Source organism: Sceloporus occidentalis, unplaced genomic scaffold, assembly GCF_023333645.1.
Source record: "Sceloporus occidentalis isolate IW3139 unplaced genomic scaffold, rSceOcc1.0.p SCAF_40, whole genome shotgun sequence".
Classification (NCBI taxonomy): Eukaryota; Metazoa; Chordata; class Lepidosauria; order Squamata; family Phrynosomatidae; genus Sceloporus; species Sceloporus occidentalis.
The window spans coordinates 6,644,407-6,667,323 of NW_028317020.1; the positions used below are offsets into that span (position 1 = coordinate 6,644,407).

Genomic DNA, 22,917 nt, shown 5'->3' on the forward strand with positions numbered 1-22,917 from the left:
ATGATGTTGGGAATGTTGACCGTGGGCCGGAGCTGCGGGGCTGCCCGGACGGGTGAGCAGGGCACAGAGTGTCTGACCCGACATGTATGTTTGACCTTTGTGTCACTCATGACCTTTCTTCCTCAGCCCTTCGGTCCTTGCATACCGTGTATCAGACCGCCGAACTTCCGGAAACTCACCGGATGCTGCGGGAGACATGCAGGGACTTTGCAGAGACGGAACTGCAGCCCATAGCGGCCAAACTGGACCGGGAGCACCTGTATCCGCGGGAGCAGGTACGGCACATGGCCACTCTTATCTAGGACACCAGAGGTCGCGCCACTTGTGTGCTGACGGCTGCTGTGTAACTGTTTGGGGAGGAATACATAGAATGATGTATTACACTGGCTGGGAAGTCCAAATGTCAAAGAATATAATTCTACTTCTATTTTTTTGTATTCTAGGTACTAAAGATGGGCCAGATGGGGTTAATGGCAGTGGAAGTCCCAGAAGAGTTTGGTGGTGCTGGGCTAGATTATTTGGCATATTCTATTGGAGTGGAAGAGATCAGCCGTGGATGCGCGTCCACAGGGGTCATCATGAGCGTTAACAACGTGAGTCCAGATGTAATGGGCCACTGCCCGTGACCTACGCTGCACCCACCCTGGGCAGCGTACAAACTGCATATATGGCAGTCCTTGTTTTTTTGGTCCGGCATTTGGATGTTCCTGTAAATGTGTTCAGTTCTGTATGCAGAGAAAAGTAATGGCCTTCAAAGCTGGAAATCTGTGGGCAGGTTGGACTTTTCAGCTCATTGGGTTCATTGTTTATTCTGAGGATCTCAATTCATTGGGGATAATTCATTAATGGGAAACCTGTGGTTTTTAACTCGCTATCTCGCCAACACTGTCAGATTTCTCCAGTGGGAAGGGCTCAGAGGGTGGTAGATACATGGTAGAGGCTAATCCAGTGAGAAAATTTAAACATGCATGGGACAGGCATAAAGATATCCTGCGTCTGAGACGAGACCAAGAATTCATTATGGGCAGAGCCTTTACATCATTTACAAATGGACAGACTACATGGGTGGAACGGTTCTTATCTGCCGTCCTGTATATTGCATGAGAAGACTGAAGAAAATATCACCGATATAAGTATACATTGTACAGGGCCCCACTTGGGTAAGACCTCCACAGTGTATAATGAAGTGAAGGATCTGAAACACAGCTCTGTTTTAATGAATAAACCTTTGTGTACATGTCATGCAATAAGGGTTGACATTACCTTGCGTGTTGCGTATGTTAAAAAGATTAGCCGAGGTGCTTCAACTCTCTTGCTAGGTATATGCTGTATAGTCTTAAAGATATTAGCTGGAGATATTTGCCTTGCGTGTTAATTCTGGACAATATACTGGGTCCATATCTTTTGCTTGGGTCTGATAATCCCCACATTTATTACTGTAGTAAAATCACAGTTCTGATGTCAGCTTTGTGCCCCCGTGGAGTGGTTTAGTGATTGCTAGAAAGATGATATACTTTATTCTGTTCTGCTCTCCAGTCCCTTTATTTAGGGCCGGTTCTGAAATATGGTACAGAAGAGCAGAAAAGACAGTGGATTACTCCATTTAGCAGCGGTGAGAAGGTTGGTTGCTTTGCCCTGAGTGAACCAGGTATGTTGGCCCCACGTGGGTGTCCTAGACACATCTTGATACTTGAGATTCCACGTCCCACCCTCACGGTTTTTGGTCTCACGCAGGTAATGGAAGCGATGCAGGTGCTGCGAGCACTGTCGCCAGACTTGAGGGTGAAGAGTGGGTTCTTAATGGCACCAAATCCTGGATCACAAATGCATGGGATGCCTCTGCAGTCGTCGTGTTTGCGACCACAGACAAGGCCCTAAAACACAAGGCAAGTGACTTTTAGATTTATTCATCAAGGGTCACGTTTTTAGTAAAGGTAGACACGTGATCGTGATTTTGCAAACAATATTTAAAAATAGTTTAAACTCTCTTATTGTGATAACATGAGACACTGTCCAGCTGATCATTTCACTGCTTCTGGTGTACAGCAGTTTAGATCATGATACATCTTTTGCTTGCTCAGTTTGCTTTTCAACGTCATGTTTCTGCCGTAGGGCATCAGTGCTTTTTTGGTGGAGATGCCAACTCCAGGTTTGTCTCTTGGGAAGAAGGAAGACAAGCTGGGTATCAGAGCCTCCTCCACAGCAAACCTCATATTTGAAGACTGCAGAATCCCACGTCACAATCTCCTGGGACAACCTGGAATGGGTTTCAAAATAGCTATGGTGAGGGCTGCAACACGGCATGCACCGCGCATGGTGACAAAGCTGCTCCATTCTCAGCGCACATTTGTTCCTGTGTTTACAGCAAACGTTGGACTCTGGCAGGATCGGGATTGCATCTCAGGCCCTCGGCATTGCCCAGGCTGCTCTGGACTGTGCCGTGGATTATTCAGAAAAGCGAATTGCATTTGGAGCATCTATCAGCAAATTGCAAGCCATCCAGGTGCGAGAAGTCTACAGCACTCGTAACTGTGTTTTAGGAAAGACACATCTAGGAAGTCTAACGTCATTTCTCTTTGCTTCAGTTTAAGCTGGCAGACATGGCACTGGCTTTAGAAAGTGCTCGACTGCTCACATGGAGAGCTGCCATGCTGAAAGATAACCGGAAAACCTACACTAAGGTGAGGTCTGAGACAATTCCTGAAGCCAGATAAAAGAACCTTCAATCTGGTTGTGATTTATTGAAACAAAACAAAAAAAACTATTCATCAAATATTATAAATAACAGAGCAGAAGATAGTAATGCAATGCAACATGTATGATTACAATCTGCGATGGTGCACTTCACAGGGGAAGAGCCAGGGCCATGATCTACAAAATAAGTACTGCGGGCAATGAATGCTAAGCACAGATATCTTTAGTCTCCCCTCATAGGTGGGCCGAGGCAGAATGTAAGAAACAGTGGGTATGGGATCAGAAAATAATGTATTTGTTAAGCCACGTCTTTGCCATGTTGATGCTAAAATCTGTAATTGTTTTGGCCTCTACTTTAACAAAGTTGATTTGAAACAACGTGACGTTAAGCACGTTTAGCGCTGTCACTGTGATGTTATAGAAAACAGATTTTAACTATTGTTTTCTCTTCTCAGGAAGCTGCAATGGCTAAACTAGCAGCATCGGAAGCTGCTACTCAGATCTCTCATCAGGTAACATCAGTAATAAGATCCAAAAAAGCTGTATACAACACTTATTTTTCTGTGTAAAGAAAAGAAAAATCTAGTGTAAACACATTAGGTGTATTTTGGAAAGACAATGTAATGGAAAAAAAGTGCTAAAGTGCGCTCAAAAAACAAAATAAGGTAAATTATTAGTGGGGTTTTTTTTATAGGAACTGTGCCTTTAAAATCAAATGTTTAATTATATTTTTTATACATTTAATGAGTAGTGTACGATCTAATGGACTTTCGCAATGTTGCGTGTTTTATTTCTTTCTTTTTTTATTGGATATGAGCGTTTGTCATACTTTCCTATTTTTTCAGGCCATTCAAGTCCTTGGAGGTATGGGCTATGTGACGGAGATGCCAGCCGAACGCCATTACAGAGATGCGAGAATCACGGAAATCTATGAAGGGACCAGTGAAATCCAAAGGCTGGTGATTGCAAACCAGCTGCTGAAAGAATACCGCAGCTAGGACACTATCGTAGAACTGGATCATGCCAGCCTCTCTCTTTTATGAGGAACACCTCGTTTATGAATAGGATAATTACTTTTTATGCACTATTGTCTTCTTTTAAAGAAAACAACGTGCTGCTCCATGTCATATAAGGCAAATCCAGGATTGCTGTAATTTTGGGGGATGAGTGAAAGTACTGAAATCTGAATTAATTTTGCTGGCTGGTGTGGGGTACTTTTAAGGGATTAAAATTATCTGCGCACAGTACGGTTAAAGAAAATAAACAGATTTTTGAATTTAGTCGCCACACAAGCCAGGTACTCGACAATACAAATATAAGCATACAGTAGCCAAGGATGAGGCTTTACACTGTTTGCAAGGTGAGTTAGATTTATGCCAATTAATTAATTTTACTATGTGATTAAAATATATGATCATGACAAATCATGTTCGATATAGAAGAATATAAAATGAAAAACCAAAAAGTGAAATTGAACGTGTAAAGGCTACCTTAATGGTTTGAATTGGTTCTCTGTGTGCCTGTCCCCTTCCCTCTTGTATTTCCAGGCATTTCCTTAATTGTTCAACTAATATTTTTGTAGAAGAGACTTTGGTGTCGCCATGTTCTGTGAGGGTACACACTCAATTTAAACTGCAAACTTGACAATCTCTTGCATGTCAGGCCTGAACTTTGTACTCCTGCCCTCTGGGTATCGCAGCGCTTTAGTATTATATATAGAATTATATAGCAGCTGCAGTACGTCATACAATTTAACAGAAGAGCCTCACCAGCTCTGAAAAGCCTCTTACCTACAGCGACCTTGAGCAGTAACCTTTAAATGTCACACCTCTTAGCGTGTACATCCTTGCCTATATTGTTCAGTGTATGAAACTGAGACGTGCCTTTTTCACATTCTCTTCCTGTGATAATATCAGCATTAGGGTGCAATTCTTTAAAACAATATGGAGTCAATTCAGTTTTTTCTATGGGTGAAGCTCCCTTGACATATAAAATGTACATTCAAATTGTGTATAGCTTCCATTCTTTATTTCTCAGCGTGTAATTATGCACAGTTACCTAAATGGGCTTTTTATATGCTATGTGCATGTATGTACAAAATGTAATATTTACATTTTCACAGTGATTGAGGCTTTTAAGTGATATATTTAATTTGTTTGTGCCACTTTATTTTGTGACATAAGGAACAGCTTACCTTAACCTACAGTTTTCTAATAGCTAAATTTGTCCTCAAGAAGAAGGGAAAGAAATCCAAGTAATTTAAGACTGTTGCCAAAATATAGGTATGGGGGGGGCAAATAAAGATAACTTAGTCCCACAAAATGTGGGTTTAGGTATACACTGCTTATTTTACCCATAAACACCATTAGTTCCATTTAGTATGCATTTCTTTATAGACAGATCCACTGAAAGTTCATTACAAACATGCTTCATCTTGTGCCCTCCTAATGACTGCTGCCTGTCAACAGATATGAAACCCGCAGCGCTACTTACTCTATCAGTTTATAACTGAAGCATTCCTCAGGAGACTTTGTGCTGTCGATGTGATTAGATTATAAAACTCTCTGTTAAACAGATCTTCGACCAACCATGCAAAGAAAGTGACGCACTTGCAGTAAACAGGACATTTCGGTGAGGCAGCCTTACAGAAATCACCTCTCATGGAATTTGACAGCAGATAAGAACCATTCTGCCCATTTCTCTTGGTGTAAAGGATTTGAGCCCCTATCGGTCCTTGGTCTGGTCCCATAGTGACGATAGATTTATGTCTACTCCATGAACGTTTACATTCCTTCACTGTATTAGCTTCTACCACCTTTGTTGGGAGATAGTAGATTAATGAAACAATCTCAGTGAAGAACAACTTCCTTAAATTACATCTAAGCCTCTGACCCTCTAGTTTTAGACTACTTCCTCTTCTAGCACTTCTCCTTTCAAATAAGCTTCTCTAATGTACTTTAAATCATTTTATGTATTTCAATTTCACATCCGCCCGATCAGCAGCTGCAGCCTTCAGGACTGATTGGGGAGATCGCAATTCCGACCAAAATTAGGGAGCGCTAGGTCTGTCACTTCAGACCTCAGCTTATGACATCATCCCTGCGCTCTGCATCAATAGCCGGCACATACTGATGAGGGAGCACGGAAGCAGAGGTCTGAAGTGACAGACCTCATGCTCCCATGACAGGATGGAGGATGAAAAGGTAAGATATGATGAAAGGGGTGTAAGGGCAGTGTATGTGTTACTCATTATATATATATATATATATAATGAGTATGTGTGGAAGAGCAGTGTAGCTATTTCTGTGTTTTTAAACTGGTGTGTATATGGGCATATGTGTGTGAAAACACAAAGGTATGTAAGGGAAGGGTATGTGTATATGTGTGTTTATGGACAGGTGTTTGTAAAGGCAGTGTATGTCTAAAGGCAGTGTGTGTAAGTGCAGTGTATGTGTATATGTGTGTTAATGGGCAGGTGTGTGTAAAGGCAGTGTATGTGTATATGTGTGTGTTTATTGGCAGGCGTGTGTAAGGGCAGTGTATGTGTATATGTGTATTTATGGGCAGGTATTTGTAAAGCCAGCATGTAAGGGCAGTGTATGTGTGTTTACGGGCAGGTGTGTGTAAGGGCAGTGTATGTGTATATGTGTCTTTATGGGCAGGTGTCTGAAAAGGCATAGTCAATAAAACAACCTCTGTATATAATAAAAAAAAAAAAAAAAAAAAAGCTAGGGAGGGGGCACAATATTCAATTCTTACCTCGGGTGCAAAAGGAGCCAGCTATGGCTCTGCTCACAATAACCAGGTCTCTGCCCATTCAAGTAGTTAATGTGATTAATAAACCAGTGCATATAGGGGGGGTACACAGGCCGTAGTTTTGTTACACGCGGTAATCCTCACCAGGAATCTCTTATCTCCTCCCCCCAACCTCCGGGCCCAATGAATAAACCATGTTTTCAGGACACACATAATTTTTACATATTGCTGACCAGAGGAAATGCTGCCATGCAGTATGTGGGATGTATAGACTTATGGACAGGAACCAATTCGTCAGTTATACATCCCTCATACTGCAGGGCAGTATTTTATCTGTGCTGGTTAGCAATACGTAAAAATGATGTGTCCTGGAAAACATTGCCGATGTGGTAACCCTACCGATGAAGTCATCCAGGCGAGTGAGCTGCAGCACGCCGGAGAAGTGAGACGCCATTTCCGCCACACTACCGCAAAGCGGGTGCTAAAATGTCAGGCTGCGTCGCAAAATTAACATACAAAAGCCACACCGCAGTGATATGCGCATGCGCTATAGTAGCAGGTGTCATTTCCTATGATAGCATCAATATCATGCTAATATATAATTTTTTTAACGGTAGCCACAACGATTCATTGATATAAAGTGGCTGCAGTGACACCCGTGCGGGGAGACGGCTTTATGCATGGGCAAGGATGACAAGATGTCGCCTACCCCTATCCAATATTTTAAGTGTCCAAATCGAGACACCCGTGTCGGGGGAGGGGGTAATGTGTGGGACCAGTAACTGAACTGGGCAGTGCAGGGGGTTTGGCCACCTACACATCTTACAGGGGACTGCGAGAGAGGTCTTTCTATTTCTGGTTATGGTTATGGTTGGATAAGTTTGACCAGCCACCCCGGTCTGCGTCTTAAGGGCCCTTGATAAAAACATCATTGTGAGTTCGAAACGTTGTTGTCCTTCTCCTTCAATAAACCTGCCTGAACGGGAACCCTTGAGTGCCTGGAGCCTTTTTCTATTTTGATTTACTGGGGAGCTGGCCCTTCCTGGCACAGTTAAGCACCTGAGTTCCTGTGGTGTGTGTGCAGATTCCTCATTCTGGTGACTGTTTGAGAATAGGTCCTTCCCTATTTGTGTGGTACCATGTTCTTTCCACAACTATATTTAAGCTGACCTCACTAGAAGAACGGGACCTGTTTCACAACCATAAACAGAGGACCTACAATGAACATAAGACTATCTTTTTCCTGGAGACACCCGATTTATTTTGCTATATACAACTACGTGCTGTTGTATCATCTTCTGACATTAATACAGCAGCTTGCAGACCCTTAAAGTGGTTCAAAAATCATTATTTATAGGCAAAGTTATCCCGAGGTTTGATTTCCCAAATCTACCGGTCATATTTTTGGGCAGTAGAAGCACAAGGTGGGAAGAGGACACAAGAGAGTCTCTGGAGGGTAAGGAGTGGATGGACATCTGGGAGGCAGCAGCAAAGATCTCAATTTGAACTTCCCACAAGGAACACACCTACATGACGATGATGCAGTGGTATATCACCCTGACTAAACTCTACCATATGGGAGTTTCTGCCTCCCCTGTCTGCTGGAAGGGCTGTGGTACTCCTAGGTCCTACCACAATATCTGGTAGTCCTGCCAAAGAATTCAAGTTTTCAAGACCTGATCAAAACTCTCATTACACGAGTTCTACACAAACCATTTACATTATCCACTTGGTTGATACTGCTATCTAAGCTAAAACACGCTTAGGAATCCAGAAAACGTCTCCAGCATTGCACATGTGGCACGAAGGGCCTTGGCTAAGGTGTGAAACCAACCCGACATCCCTTCCCTGTGATTAGTTAGAAACTGGATCTCAGAGGTGGAGGAAATGGATCGTCTTAACAGCCCACTTACATAACTCCAGCAAGTCCTTCCATTGGATCTGGTCCCCTTGGCTGCCCTATTACCCGTTAAGTTGACCATAGGGTGCTCTCTTTCTAGCAGACTCCTGGTCTATCCTCTGTTTTCTGATTTTTTTTCCCCTCTTTCTCCCTTTCCTACTCTCCCCTTTTTTGTTTTACTCAGACTGTTAAATAATTAAAATGCCCAATGGCAATCTTTTGGACATTTGGAGAGTGTATAACTGGCATAGATTGTGTTGTCTTAAGATATCTGTCTCACTACTTTGTCAAATTGCCTGTAAAAATTCAACAGATTTTTTTTTAAAAAAGGAACAGGAAGCAGAACAACAAAAACAGCAATAAACAACATAAGGTAAATTCCCATAAACATGTCTATTTTATGACATCAAAAAACAGCTTGTATTCCTTTATATGTACCACTACAGGATTAGAGCAAACATTTCAACACAATGTATACATACATCCAACTTTGAAACCACACCTAACGTCGCCTGAGAATAGAATCATGTATCTGTTTCAACCCCACCTTGCACATTGCAGCTGTTAAATAGCTGCCCTCATATAAGAGACATGAAATCAGTTTCTGAGGAAAGCTCATTTAGTCAGGTAGGTGTGCGCATGTGCGTGCGCGTCAAACACAAACTACATTTGCCAAAGCCATCTTGGCTGTCATGATCTCTTTACATGTCAACACCTATCCAAGGCTAGCAGCGGGATGCTACTGAATAGAAGGTTGGGTCATACCTCAGATGCAAAATTCCATATTTGCTATAAATATCAAACCAAATTCCTAGAAAGTAATAAAGAAAATCAAGCACATTAAGATGTATAAAAATAAACGGTCACATTCCAGTTTATCTGCTCTTGGAATTCTCATACCCATCTGAGATGTTTCCTTCTCATTTCATAACCACAAATCATGTTTCCTCTTGGGCAGTATATAGATGCAGCCATGTTGCCGTCTCTCCCCAACATATCTATTGAAAGTAATCTCTAGAAGCAGAAGTTAGGTACTTTCACTTTTTTTTTTCTTGGGGCATACTTTTTCATGACACAAAGGAAGGCACTGACAGGATGTTGCCTTACGTTAACATTTCTCAATTTATAGTTATGTAACCAAATATTAAGGAGATTAAATGAATGACGAGGCCAATTTCCTTCACGTGCGGAAGCAGTCATTATGTATCAATCTGGTAAAATCACCTTTAAAGTGCAGTCTGCTAAAATAAAGAAAGGAGGAACTACAAAGACTCGCATCAAGATTCTCCCTGAATCATACATACATATATATGGCTTTAATACAGGCATGCTGTATTTCTACCCCTTCTCCAAAGTGAGAAGCAGCATTCTACAGGTAAATAGGGAACGCTCGCTAACATTTCTTTACTACTAGTATCCGATTAAAACCATTAAGTTGTTTCAGGCAGGTACAGATTAGTCGTTTGAATGCACTTACAGCAGTTATCTCGGCCCCATCTACTAGACAAACACCCGGCCTCCTTTACATACAGCCTGTTAAACAGAACAAAGCAGTCTCAATTTGCCAGCCCAACTCTAATGAAAGTCTATGGAGGAAAATTAGGGTTGCCATAAAAGAATGCGGTTTTAGCAGGGAATATCAGAGGGGAAAAAAACAAGTTCAAGAAGATTTTTTTTTTCTATGTGACATGACATTTGCCATGGTTGTAATAAAAGAATGTTTTAAATTAATCACACTATGCATGTTTTATTTTAGGTCACAGGTCTGCTTTCAATGTGCTGAATCTTTAATATCACACAAAAACCTGAAAAAAGAAAACTTTAGTTTTATATTTTCCGAATTAGAGCTGGAAGGAGAAATGGACAGTCTCTTCTACTAATTCTTTTTTTCTTTTTAATTTGTCGACTGGATTTTATTTATGGATATATATCTTGGTTGGTTTTTTACAAATATATTCAAATTACATATACGACCCATACCCTACAAAGGTCTATCCAGCGCGTCCAACAATCAACTGGGAAAAGTCCACAGATATGGTAATGTTGTATGAAGGCATATGATGGCAGTATTTCCCCCTCGTGTCCTACAGGAGGCAAACTTAAAGCACTGGGGGGAGGGGGGCACCGGGGGTCTGGCATAATTTACCACTTGCAATTAAGAAGCTACAGTCACATATCCTGCTAAACATGGGTTTAAAATAAACTGGGTTTCTTTTACTTTTAAATGATGTGATGTGCTGTGCTAATTATGGCCTCATTATCTGCACCCAGACAGCAAACTAAAAATAATGATGCAAAGCGGTACATTTGGTATAAAGAAGAGTCCATCGAGAACATGCCCAGGAGCTGGGATAGATAAATAACCGTCATGAAAACGCTGCAAAATATCTGAAGTGAATAAGGCCCTTGTGTGCCCAATTTTCCGTTTTGATTTAGGACATTCCAAACATTACATACACACATGAGTTATCCAAGTTTTAACCTTTTGATTTGCCATAATAAACTATTTTATGTCGCTATTTGATAGTTTAAGGTTGTCCATGCCCTGCCTAAAGCCCTTCCCCCAAATAAAATGTGAATACTGCAACATATAAAACGTATTTAAGGAGAGGGATGTAGTTGTGGTTTAACCTACTGAATTCATTATGCATTATAAAATATTCTTGGCAAGTTTCTCCTAATCTAAAAGCTGACCCTGTACAGTGTATAGTGATATCTACTTTTATTTTTAAAGTAACCTCATTGATTAAACAACGGGCAATTGTCGCAGGATGCCAAGCCAAGCATTGTCCTTCAGGCAACAAACCCAGTGGGTTGAACCACAACTACTGCTTTAGTAAACAAAGAAACAAAGTAACATAGAAACTACTAAAATACAGATGGTATGCGGTTTCTTTACGCAGATCTGTCACGTTTCCCAAACCTACCTCTGTGTTAGCTTAATACTTTAAATGTACCTACATAATGATGTTGAGATAAAATAGGAAAGAAATAGGCAGATGTTATTTTTTGGTGTATATTATATATATATATATATATATATATATATATATTATATACATACACCACTGGGAGCAGCCACCTTAAGTGGGAACTGTCACTATCAGTGCCTTTAGTATGTTTTTAAGCTTCTGCTTGTCCGTATAATTGTTTTGGAGAGATTTATTTCAGTTTACCTTCTAGAAATGGAGATCTGCGTGTCAATGTGTCACAGCTATCATTATCTAATCAACTCCTTGCCCTGAAGTTCTGAATCCATAAACACTCAGCAATTTTATGGAGAGGAGAAGTGATGCAAAGCCGAAGAAAAGAAAGGTGGGGAAGAGTCTCAGAGTTAGCATAAGTTGGGAGTTTACTTCTACACACATTATAAATATATTATATATATATAGCGAGAGCTTATTTTAATTCATTAACATACTGAACTGTAAAAACGCAGGATTTGGGCAAATGACATGTTTTGTTAAATTACCGTGACTCTGACGGCTGCTGAACTTGGAAAGTTGCAGAGTGAAAAAGAAAGATATCTACACCAGAGATGTTCTTAAACAAAGTAGTTCTCCCTCTTTTTTGAGTGTGATCTTTGCTTCGGCAAGGTAAGATAGTTCCTTACCTTTAAGCCAGAACAAATAAACTGACAAGATGAAAAGGTAGTGGCACAGGTAGGTTTAATAAACTTAGATACGCTAAAAGCAGCAATTGCGACAGTTCCCCTTAATGTGGTGTATTAAAGATAACTCTACACTTCGATTAATAGAGCCTAGTTATTTGTCTTGTTACTATTAATACAGATTACAAAATAAAGCCTTGTTGTAGTGTCACAGACACAATGACATCATGCTACAAGTACTCGTTAGAACCTCTGATTGCAGGATGATGTAACAATCACACAAAGCTTTAGGCCTCGAAATGGCATAAGCCGTGTGTTAAATAGGCATCAATATGAAACACTCGGCAGTCGAAGGGTGTTTCTTTTAGACCTAGCTTTTAAAAAAAAATAAATCCCAAAGCCATTTTAATATTCTTTTAAATACTTATATAAATATATTATTTATATAATATATAAATAAAGAAAATGTGAAAATGCATAAAAGTTAAGGTGCAGCGCATGGTACTATAAAGACTTAACTACCGTGACATACCCCTTCAGCAAAAATATTGAATGGGGGACAATTTCATGGTGATATTTATGAAGCCCATTATCAAGTTATCCAACCATCATAATCACAGCAACTTGCCATGAGAAAGACATAGTAATATTCTCCAACTCATTCCCACGCTGTAAGAGAAGCACCTTCACACATATATGACAATTAAGCTATACACACTATAAAGACTTTCAATAGAGAGCAAGTCAGAGAGCACGATAAAAGTTGCAGAGGCAGGACGACAGCACCATGTTTGAAAGTTTTTTTTTTTGTCAGGGATTTTTTTTTTTCCATTGGTGGGTGTCACATGAGAGGTTCAGAAATACAGCAGACAAATGAAACAATACTAAAATACACAAAAATAGAAAAAGAAAAAATGTATTTACAGGAAGATAACATTATTTATGATGGAGGGAGCGATGAGCGCAGCAAGTCAGACATGCAAAAGTCCGAAGGGAACTGCTAAAACTGCTGCGCAAGGATGAAGGGACAAAGGGTTTGGGACATTTCATCTGCCCTAGGTCACTACATTGATCAGAACCAAATACAGTCACTAAACAGCCCATGAATACATCAGAACGAGCACACGATACACTGGATTGGAACTGAGGCTTCACTTTTGCATGGATGGATTAGTCATATAAAGCCAAAGATGAAATTGCAGGACATGCGACAGACCACAGCAGGCCTGACTTTAACTGGCCTCTTCTGCAAGTATTTCTATTTATAGAAAATATGTATTGCAGTCTCACCTTCTGCAAAGTGAAGTGGGGTGAAATGGAATTAAATACATCAGACTATGTTTGTATCTCACACACTGGCTGAGATCTAAAAAGTCACTTCACACCACATAAGATATTAAACAAAAAAAAAAAAAAAAAAAAAAAAGAAGAGAATGGATAGCTGGTAAGAGGGCACTGTTGCTCCTCACTAGGTCTGGTCCCAAAGGCTGCAAGGGATTTCAAATAGTCCATAGCAGAAAGGCCTTTAATGTCACATGCTACATAGAGCTGTTAATGGGCCAGACTTCAAAAGTTTATGGAGTTAACACCCTAAAAAACAGTCTTCTAGCTCCTGGTTTATTTGTTAGTTTGAGCTCCACATTGAGTCCAAAACCCGCTGTTGAGAGCATGTGTAAGGATAGTCGTCCTATGACCTTACAGTGAAGACACACAAAGAAGAAGAAGAAGAAGCCACAAAACCCTTTTCCATGAATGTTTTGTTTTTTTTTAAACTTTTGTTATTTTTCACAAAATCCATTCATCCAAGGTCCGTCAGCTCTAGCTGTGTCGAGTATGTATAGAGTCTTGCAGAGGTGATAAAGCCAAAAGGTTAACAAATTCTGCTAGGTTTGGCCTCGAGTGTCCTCTGCTCCCATCATACCTCGAGGAAGCGAGTGCTGGTGGCCTTGGCATGGAACGGCTCCGACCACATCCGACGAAGGTCACCCTTAATGTGAGAAAATACAGTAAACATACTGCACCATATGTAGACTTTACTGGCTGTGCGAAATTAGAGCGAATACTGGATCAAATTTCTGGTAACAAACCTACCTTTAGATAAGCCATAGTTAGGAGCGGTAATAAAGTAAATGGGACCAAATAGAGCAATGCAGGCTGAGCAGCTCGGTGAATACGTGAAGCCACTGTTGCAGTTAACAGTCCTGTGAAAGATAAAACCAAAAAAAACATTTGTGCCGTAGCTGCTAACAAAGTGTCGTACATTGAATATCATTCGTTAAATGACCTGCTATGGACTACTTACCCACAAAGTACCCAATGAGCGTACAGTGGAAATACGAAACCCTTTGCATACGGCCAGAGATATTGGCAGTCCCGGGGGCACCGCATGCATCGGCGGTTGCCTGCTTTTTGTAATTATCATAGCGCAGGACAAAACACAGGAGAAGTCCAGGCATCACAATGTCCCCAATTCCCAACATAGAGAAGTGACTGCCTGTGGAACTACATGAAAACTAGTGTTACAAATGGTTAGGTGCTTATTAAGATCGAACAGCTGCAGTCAGGTATTACTATTCCAGCTTTCATCAATTAAAATACATTAGAATACACACTTTTTATCATGACACTGCCATAGCCATCCATTTTTTATTTCCTTAGGCATATGATTGATAATCAAGATACTCAAGTACTTGCTGATTCACCTCACTGACACCACTTTACAGTATGAAAGGCCAACCCTAATGTGCTTCTGCTTCAAGAAAAAACGGGATGGCCCAGTATAAAGCATATTAAACCTGCGATCAATTGAACATCGCCACACTAATTGAACTGCACATTATGCAGGGAGTTAAGTAACATATTGTTACAGAGAGGTTTGCCAGGTGTCCCACTTCATAATGAATGGTGTATTTAGGGAGTTGAAAGCATAGCTCTTGCAAACTTTCATGCCAACTCAAGCTTTAGGATATAAACACAAAATACATACTCTCCATTTCATCAACCTCTTGATATTTACTAATCTCTCCTGCTTACACGCTTACCTTGGGAAAACTAATTTCCCTGGTAGGGATAGCCGAGGGACATCTCTTCCAACATTGGGTCCCAGGTGAAGCTTCCTAGATAACACATCCAGAGGATTATCTGCAGGCTGGGTGGCCACTTTTACCATCACATTGCTATTAAATATGTATGCAGAAAAGAAAACCTGAAAGAACAAAAGACAAATAAATAGGAGACAGGAAGGGACACCATTGACACGAAAGGGGAATTTTACATTTCAGAAGGATAGTAAATGCATTCAAGCAAAACAAAATGAACAATGTATTATTGTGTTATACAGATTATATATCGGGTTACAACACATAAAGGGCACCGAAAACAGAATGAGGCTAAATATACTACTTTTTCACTATTATGACTTCTACTTACCCAGAATACATCATATATAAGCAGCCCAGAAAGCAGCAAACAGGACACCTTCAGACTGGGCAGACGAACAAAGGCAATCATAGCGACACATAGTCCCATGGCCAGGGCTGCAATAGTATAAAAATGATATATCAAAATAATTGCATTCCAGGATCTCATTCCACTTAGGAACAATGCAAAATCATCCAACAGCCACCAATCTATGTGTTATAAAGTGTAAGTGTGTGTATATGCTCTAGAACTATTCATGCGTATAGGAGCTTGGTACTGAACACAATATACAGACGCTGGATTTGTTTATCTAACAAGCTGTCAAGTATAACTAGAACTATATATAACTAACATATATATACATACATATATATATACACATTATATATATATATTTATATATATATATATATATATATATATATATATATATATATATATATATATATAAACTCACCGTCCATGAGCAGCCAGTGACCCGTGAGCACCCAAATAAGGACAAGCAGCACAGAAAGAGAAAATGAAAGCAGCTCCGCAACAGTGAAGCGGCCGCAGCATCCAAACGAGATTCTGAAAAACATAAAATGGGGTTAGCATTATCTTTATATGACTTTTATAGCAGTAGCTGGAGTTCCTAGCACAGAGAATGTGCAAACATATCCGTATTTAAAAAGAAAAAAAAAAAGTTTATCACAGTCCAAACAAATCCGAGAGCAGCAAATGGGATAAATTCATATTAAAGCCAAAGAATGCATTTTTAGCATGAAATTAAAAAATCGTTCAGTCCGGTTGATTAACGTGTTCGATCTGTACTGTAAGATTTGGGGCAGGTTTTATAAAGCACTGTGTTAATACACAAACCACAGCCGGGAACGACACCGCACAACATGGGTGGAAACATCTTGTACTGAGCTTGAGGTTTACATGTATGTTACAGCAGCGGTGCATCAAGATAGCCCATTACCCAGATCTTATGACTAATAAGAGGAGGGTGAGCACAACGCAACCGTAAGACCAAAGAGCACAAAGATTAGAGATGTATGGAAAAGAAAGAAATAAGGGCAAAAAACATAGCTGGTAATGTTCATAAGTCTCCACTTTAAAGAAAATATGATTCATAAATAAAATTGTTGAATGGCAACATTTACAAAACATGCATTTCTGGAAATCACTTAATGGAACTGTATATTGGTTAAAATGTTTCTCTATTAATCTAGAATAGAAACACAAGAGAACTGTGCGCGTGTCTGCATCCCCGCTTTCCTGATCACTTAATGTATGATCAGCAACAAGAGCGTGATCTGTGAAGATTCTTCAAGTGTCTCCAACACTTACAGATACTTAGTGTGACATGAGCACAGATACTGAAACTGCCATGTAATGAGGCTTGCATACTGCGGCGGAAAGGGAGACCAGGAGGTCAGATAGCCTGATCTTCCAGCCAGTGCAATACACACAAGGCATACTATTACTGACCGTGTCCTCAGTATAATACAGTACACACCTACAGGGGTGGCAAGATGTCAAGAGTGTAGAAAGATATCCGGGGAACGCTGCATCACAAAGCTTATACTTACTTGTTCTGAGTAGAGCAGGGCCTGGTTAAATACTGGCACATGGGAAGTAAGAGGAATGCAAACGCTATCGTCGCAAGAACTGTAACACACAAAGCAAGGTATCAGTACCAAAGCAATATTAGGAATTTCTATAATTCATATGGACCACACTCACCTGCAGTGCAAATAGTAAAAACAACCTGTACAGAGTCAAAGAAGAAAAACATGACCAACAGTGACACAGAAGCTCCAATAGGGAGGAACAAAGCCTGAGTCGAGTCAATGGTCTGGATACCTGGAAGAAAGATTGGATCATATTATGATGATGGTATAACCCAAACAGCATCATTTCCCTACAGACCAAAGCGTTTATGAACTGGTGTGATAGAGAATTCTCCGTTTCAGTTTATTTAAGAACGGCAAATCAGCATCACTGGCCCCTGCTTACAACTGCAACGTACTGCAAGGCACATTGAGACACCGTGTAACAAAAGGTAAAAGGGTAACCGTAATCAGCCATTTCTTACTATTATTGGTGCTGTTCCCACTAAATGTTCCAGGAGAGCCACTACCGTCCTTCTCTTTGTCTTGATTTTCAAAGTCCATGTTGAGAGACCTAAAAGAGATGAAAAGAAAGAAATGCCAATAAAAAAAGCAATTCACAAATCTTGCAAAAATCCTGACAAAACAAGAGCTAAACATTCTGTACACAGGATTCAAGGAAAAGAAAACTGCAAACTGAAAATAAGGTAGCAGGCAACAGCTTCAGAAAACCACAGCTTGACATTGAGACGGACAGGTACACAACGCCTAAACGTGCACAACCCTAAAAGGTTGTTTCTGTTACACAAACATGGCCAACAATTGCTACTATGAATGATTCTGCTTCATGGTTTACAGAAAGAGCATGGTTCACACACAGTAGCTCCACCAGTCCAGTGCTGAAGCAAATGGAGACAGAACTATAATAACCTAAGCACAGAATAGGCCATTAAAAAAATAAATCCAACTATGCAAGCATAAATATAAATTAAATAAACACACACACTCACCTGAAACTGCCATAGACTATGAGAAGGATTGAAATCAGGAACGTGGAGACTTGACTGGAATCCACCAGAGAATAAGCCCTGTAGAAGAATGGAAAGAAAGCGGAGCTCAGTACATGCGGTCGTATGTCGGCGAGAGCCACAATACAAGCAAACGCAAAATGGCCTGTTGTACAGCAAAGGCATTCCTCAACTGACGTCTAATGTAAATACACACATTAAAAGCAAAAAAAAAAATGGTAAAAGCCGTTTTACAGCAGGGCTAGTAATGGAAAAAAAAGTATGACGAGAATTTCCTTCAACAAAAATTGTCACAAAGCCAATTTTGGGGAAATGAAAAAACACAAAGTTTCAACACAAAAAACCCAGAAGCAGGTTTTTCAGGGCACCTCTCATATAAAGCTGTACAACCAGACACGATCAAACTACCCCATGAACTGCGACCACCTAACCTAAGAAAGGCCAGTAATATACAACGGATGGTATTTCAGATTATCACCTTAAGCACAATAAGCAATATTCAACGCTGGCAATTTAGAACAAAATGGATATTATATTATTCTGTGTACCTCTCGCAAAGTGGAATAAAGTGGAAAAGCAGGCGTTTATAGCACTACTGGAACCAAAATAGTTACGTTAAAAAAAAAAAAAAAGTCACTCGCTCTGCTTGCAGTGAGTTTTGTGAAAGCGAGGAACAAGCCAGGCCGCCACTTGTAACCCACACACTGAGCAACGCCTGCCATCCACAGACAAAAGGACCAACCAATCCCATCCCCGATCTCGCAGGCCAAGGGGATTTTAATTACCGCTTTGCAGTCTCAGAGCTATTTGTGTCTGCTTCACAGGCGAGGGTTTCCATCATGGAGCCTCTATAGAAAACGCCAGGCCAAGACACAGAGGGCTCTGTCAAAGCCGTACAATAGGAGCATTCTCCTCAGTTCACCACGACAGCCATCACCCCCACCGCCGTCAGCCTCCATGGACTGGCACGCTGAGAGCAGCACTGGCCGGCGGCGCGGATGAACTGCATGTAACACGCAGGTGCAAACAGCTCCTCTGAATGCATTCCAAAGCAACAGCTCCAGAAACGACACACTTACATAATGACACAAACACACACGCACACGCACTGGCTGCAACAACACGCAGCCAGGGAACCCCACGGCACCTGCAGACAGACGCTACCGTCCTATGCCAAGTACCTGCTGCTAACAAATGTATTCGGCCACACAAATGAAACGACACAAACAGCTAGATTTCAGTGTAAATATGCAGATATTGGTATGTGCAAATAATCACACACCAACATATATTTCACACACCAACATATATTTCACACACCAACATATATTTCACACACCAACATATATTTCACACACCAACATATATTTCACACACCAACATATATTTCACACACCAACATATATTTCACACACCAACATATATTTCACACACCAACATATATTTCACACACACACACACACACCAGATAAAAGCAACTGAAATTCATCCATTCCGCCTCAATACAAACATTTAGAGCCGTGACCATTAACATTTCATTCATTTTCACATAAACAACTTAATTTACCAATTTGCACAAGAACAGTTTTTATCCATAATATAACCATTTTAGGGAATAACATTTTGCCCATTTTGTGGATTCTGACATGTTTTTTGAACCTCGTTAATGCCCGTTAAACATCTTTAATCTTTTATATATATACATTTAAGCGTTCGGGAAAAAAAGTTACAGAACATGCAAGTAATGAGTAGCAATCGACGACATTCAGTAACCCGTGCGTTCTCAAACCTTAGTGTTTTTTTTATTTACACTGGCACGGGTCTCTAAAACTTTGGTTAGCATTTGCAATGAAGCTTGTACACAAATAGCATTAATATAACTGGTATTAAGTTAAATATTCCATCCGCAAGCACACACTTCCGGAGCCACCTCCTCTACGGTGCATCGGCAGCTACCGCGGATGGATACTGTGGCAGTAACACACTAGGTCGTACTACTCCATAAATACACAAACACTGCACGCCGCTGGAAGCCGTGAACACAAAGCACATGATCTTTAAAGTGTGCAATGTATGAAAACGTAACCCTCCCAAAAAAGCAGCTCATTTGTGATATGTCAGGTGTTGCCAAAAACATACAAGGGTAGTGCCAATATATCATATGCCACAATACAGAACTTAGAGCACAGCATCCTCCAGACACGTGCAGCGTGTAGGCCAGTAATATATGGTACTATTAAATACTAGCGATCGGAGGCTGTGCCAAGATGATCTGAACAGTTCACAGTCAGGTCATGACAACAGAACCTTAATTCAGAGTTTCACTTAAATATTGTACCTCAACCAAAATCACCATATTACATTAAAGGGGGCTTCGGGGTCATCTCGCATGTATATATCTGTGCATAGCGAGGCATTTACAATACATGCTTAATAAATTATGGCTATTTTTAAAAATAGACTGATAAAGACGCAGCAGTATTTTGGTAAGTGAGATAGTGAGAAGGCATACGGCTCCTCCTCGCTTCATGATGCAGCGTGAGAATCGGGCAGACTGGGGAGGTGCGATGCTGAAGAGTGGAGAGCAAAGCATTTCTATTCTGAGCTCTCACGTTTCTGGAATACTGAAGCTCCACCGGAAGAAGCGCAGAGTCATGGGAGCCAGTCTACCCTGGGTACCTGTTAACCTTAAATTATATATGTCTCAGAAGTAACTCGTAGGCAAAACAAAGTACAATTTTTTCCCCCAAACTATCAAAGTTCTGTAAAGTTGTTAAAATATCTACAAAATCCATCACCCCAAAAGCTTCCCATCCCACTTCTCTAACCATGAACAATTTAACAAAACAATGCTCGACTACCGTCTACTTACTATAGGGCCAAAACACAGCTCAATCGAAATTTGTGCACATAGTCTCAAGTGAAATAACATGGCACCTCCTGAATTTAATAGGGAAATTCCAAAGTGGACCCACAAGGTTGCTAAAGCTCAATGCACCAGCAGTTGCACATCCCCAACAAACCTGGAAAATGTCAACAGCTGTGCCAAGAAAACACGGAAATACAAACTCCGTTAACGACAGACGTTTCACCTTACTTCCCATCTTCTCTGGGGTTCTGGAAGCACAGGTCCACAAGAAACCGAAGGTATCACCAACAGCACAATCCCCAACTAGCCTCGCTTCCACCCGGATTTAGTTCAAATAGCTACATTTCTGCTCTGCTAAAAATCATCAACGCTATCCAAAGCGGCATGGCAGATATACAGGGCTATGCAAGGCTGTTCGAGCAGGCCGACTCCGCAGATCCCCAGCAGGACAGGCGCAGGAACTCTCAGGGGCGAGGGACATCATATCACCTATTTATTATGGTGCTGCATCTCACATATGGGGATACATGCTTCAAAATAAACACAGGTCAGAACTCGGCACAACACACAAGACGGGGTGGCATGTAGTTAATCAACCCGGTATTTGCATGCAGTCGGGGCTGGCTCTGGATGACCAGGCTGTAATGTGGTCCGCGTGGAAGTGCAGTTGCCAGTGTGGAGATTTCAGGTCAGGTGGAGCCTCCAGAGATAAAGATATCCAGTATATTCACTGTGGTCACATTGGCAGGTATTCAACCCATACTTCCCATTTACTCTCTCGTGAGTTTTAACAGTTTTAACTATAGTTAAAATTTTTATTTGCTCTTCCTCACCCCAACTCATTTCTTTTTCCACACATATCATGCCACTGATGGGCATGCTAGTTAGTCCTCTAATAAAATCAACATGGTAGACGTACACACTGGCACGAAATAATACCAGCCGTATGACTTCATATGTTGCCTAGGGCTGCAAAGAGAATTCCTTTCTCACAGCCTGCCTCTGCATCACCAACGGAATTTACGGCTAGGATAAAAATCTTATTCAGAAAGACGCTTGCTCTAGCCGTTAAAAAACAATATACCCCTTTAGAGGAACCGTGCAAGAAACATTAGCACTGCCGTGTGAAGACCAATACAGACTTCGCACACCTCTGATGTACCATTTCTAAGACTTTGGCTTCCTGTGCTCCGCGAGGGTCCCACAGCCATACAGCTACACAGACTAACACTAGAAATTCATTAGCGTCACAGACCCAGCCAGGAATACATTGCATTCTTCACATAAAGAAAACTATATTGTGTTAACGCATTTGTACATCTTGGATGTATAACAAATAACAGACACTGTAGGAAAGGACACAGCACGAGCGTTTGGCAGTTTTATATAACTTGAATTACTTCAACAAAAAGCATGACTTTTATGAAGCTTTTATAGCAAACATCTTCTCATTCATTAATAGTGGACCTTGGACTCCACTGAAGCTGGCAAGGAAATCAGAAGTGAAACAGTTATATCTGAAGCTCTGTTCATGATTTCTAGTGCTTTGATTGCATGAATTGCATCACTCGCACAAGCAACGTTATATATAAAGCATAGGTTGTTAAGTAACAGAATGCACGCCAACTGAGATCACTGAATTGTGACACGGCAGACCACGTTTGGCCAGTTAATCACAGTAACACTCCTTTCCAGCTAGACATGGCCAGAAAGTGCCTATCCAAAGGTTGCGGCTTCTCTGCTTCAGGCAGGTTACTACACTGCATTTTTCTTTTTCTAAATGAGAACAGCAACCGAGTCCAGTGTTAGTCAAAGTATATACACTGTGTCAAGGACAAGAAGCTTAAAAGCAGCCCTCATTCACTGCACTGAAAAACTTTCCTTCAAAATGTGCCGGGCAGAGAAACGATCCAAAGTAAGCCCCTCTGGCACCAAGTGTAAATAAAGCTGGAGAGATCAACGGGTTGCACAGTGGTAACGCTTTTGGGGGGGGGCAAGGGGTGTGGTTTTTTGCTATTGTTTTTTGATTATTTTTTACTGCA

The 22,917-nt window shown here is 40.8% G+C and overlaps 1 protein-coding gene across 1 annotated transcript; it reads left to right on the forward strand.

Moving 5' to 3' along the window:
* Window positions 1-3,692, forward strand: ACADS (acyl-CoA dehydrogenase short chain). The gene is made up of 10 exons (XM_089489640.1): window positions 1-52; window positions 127-275; window positions 444-593; window positions 1,537-1,648; window positions 1,735-1,886; window positions 2,113-2,283; window positions 2,366-2,503; window positions 2,586-2,681; window positions 3,150-3,206; window positions 3,540-3,692. Exons 1-10 carry the CDS (start codon window positions 1-3, stop codon window positions 3,690-3,692), a joined length of 1,230 nt encoding a protein of 409 aa, XP_089345766.1.
* Window positions 3,693-22,917: the final 19,225 nt, after the last annotated feature.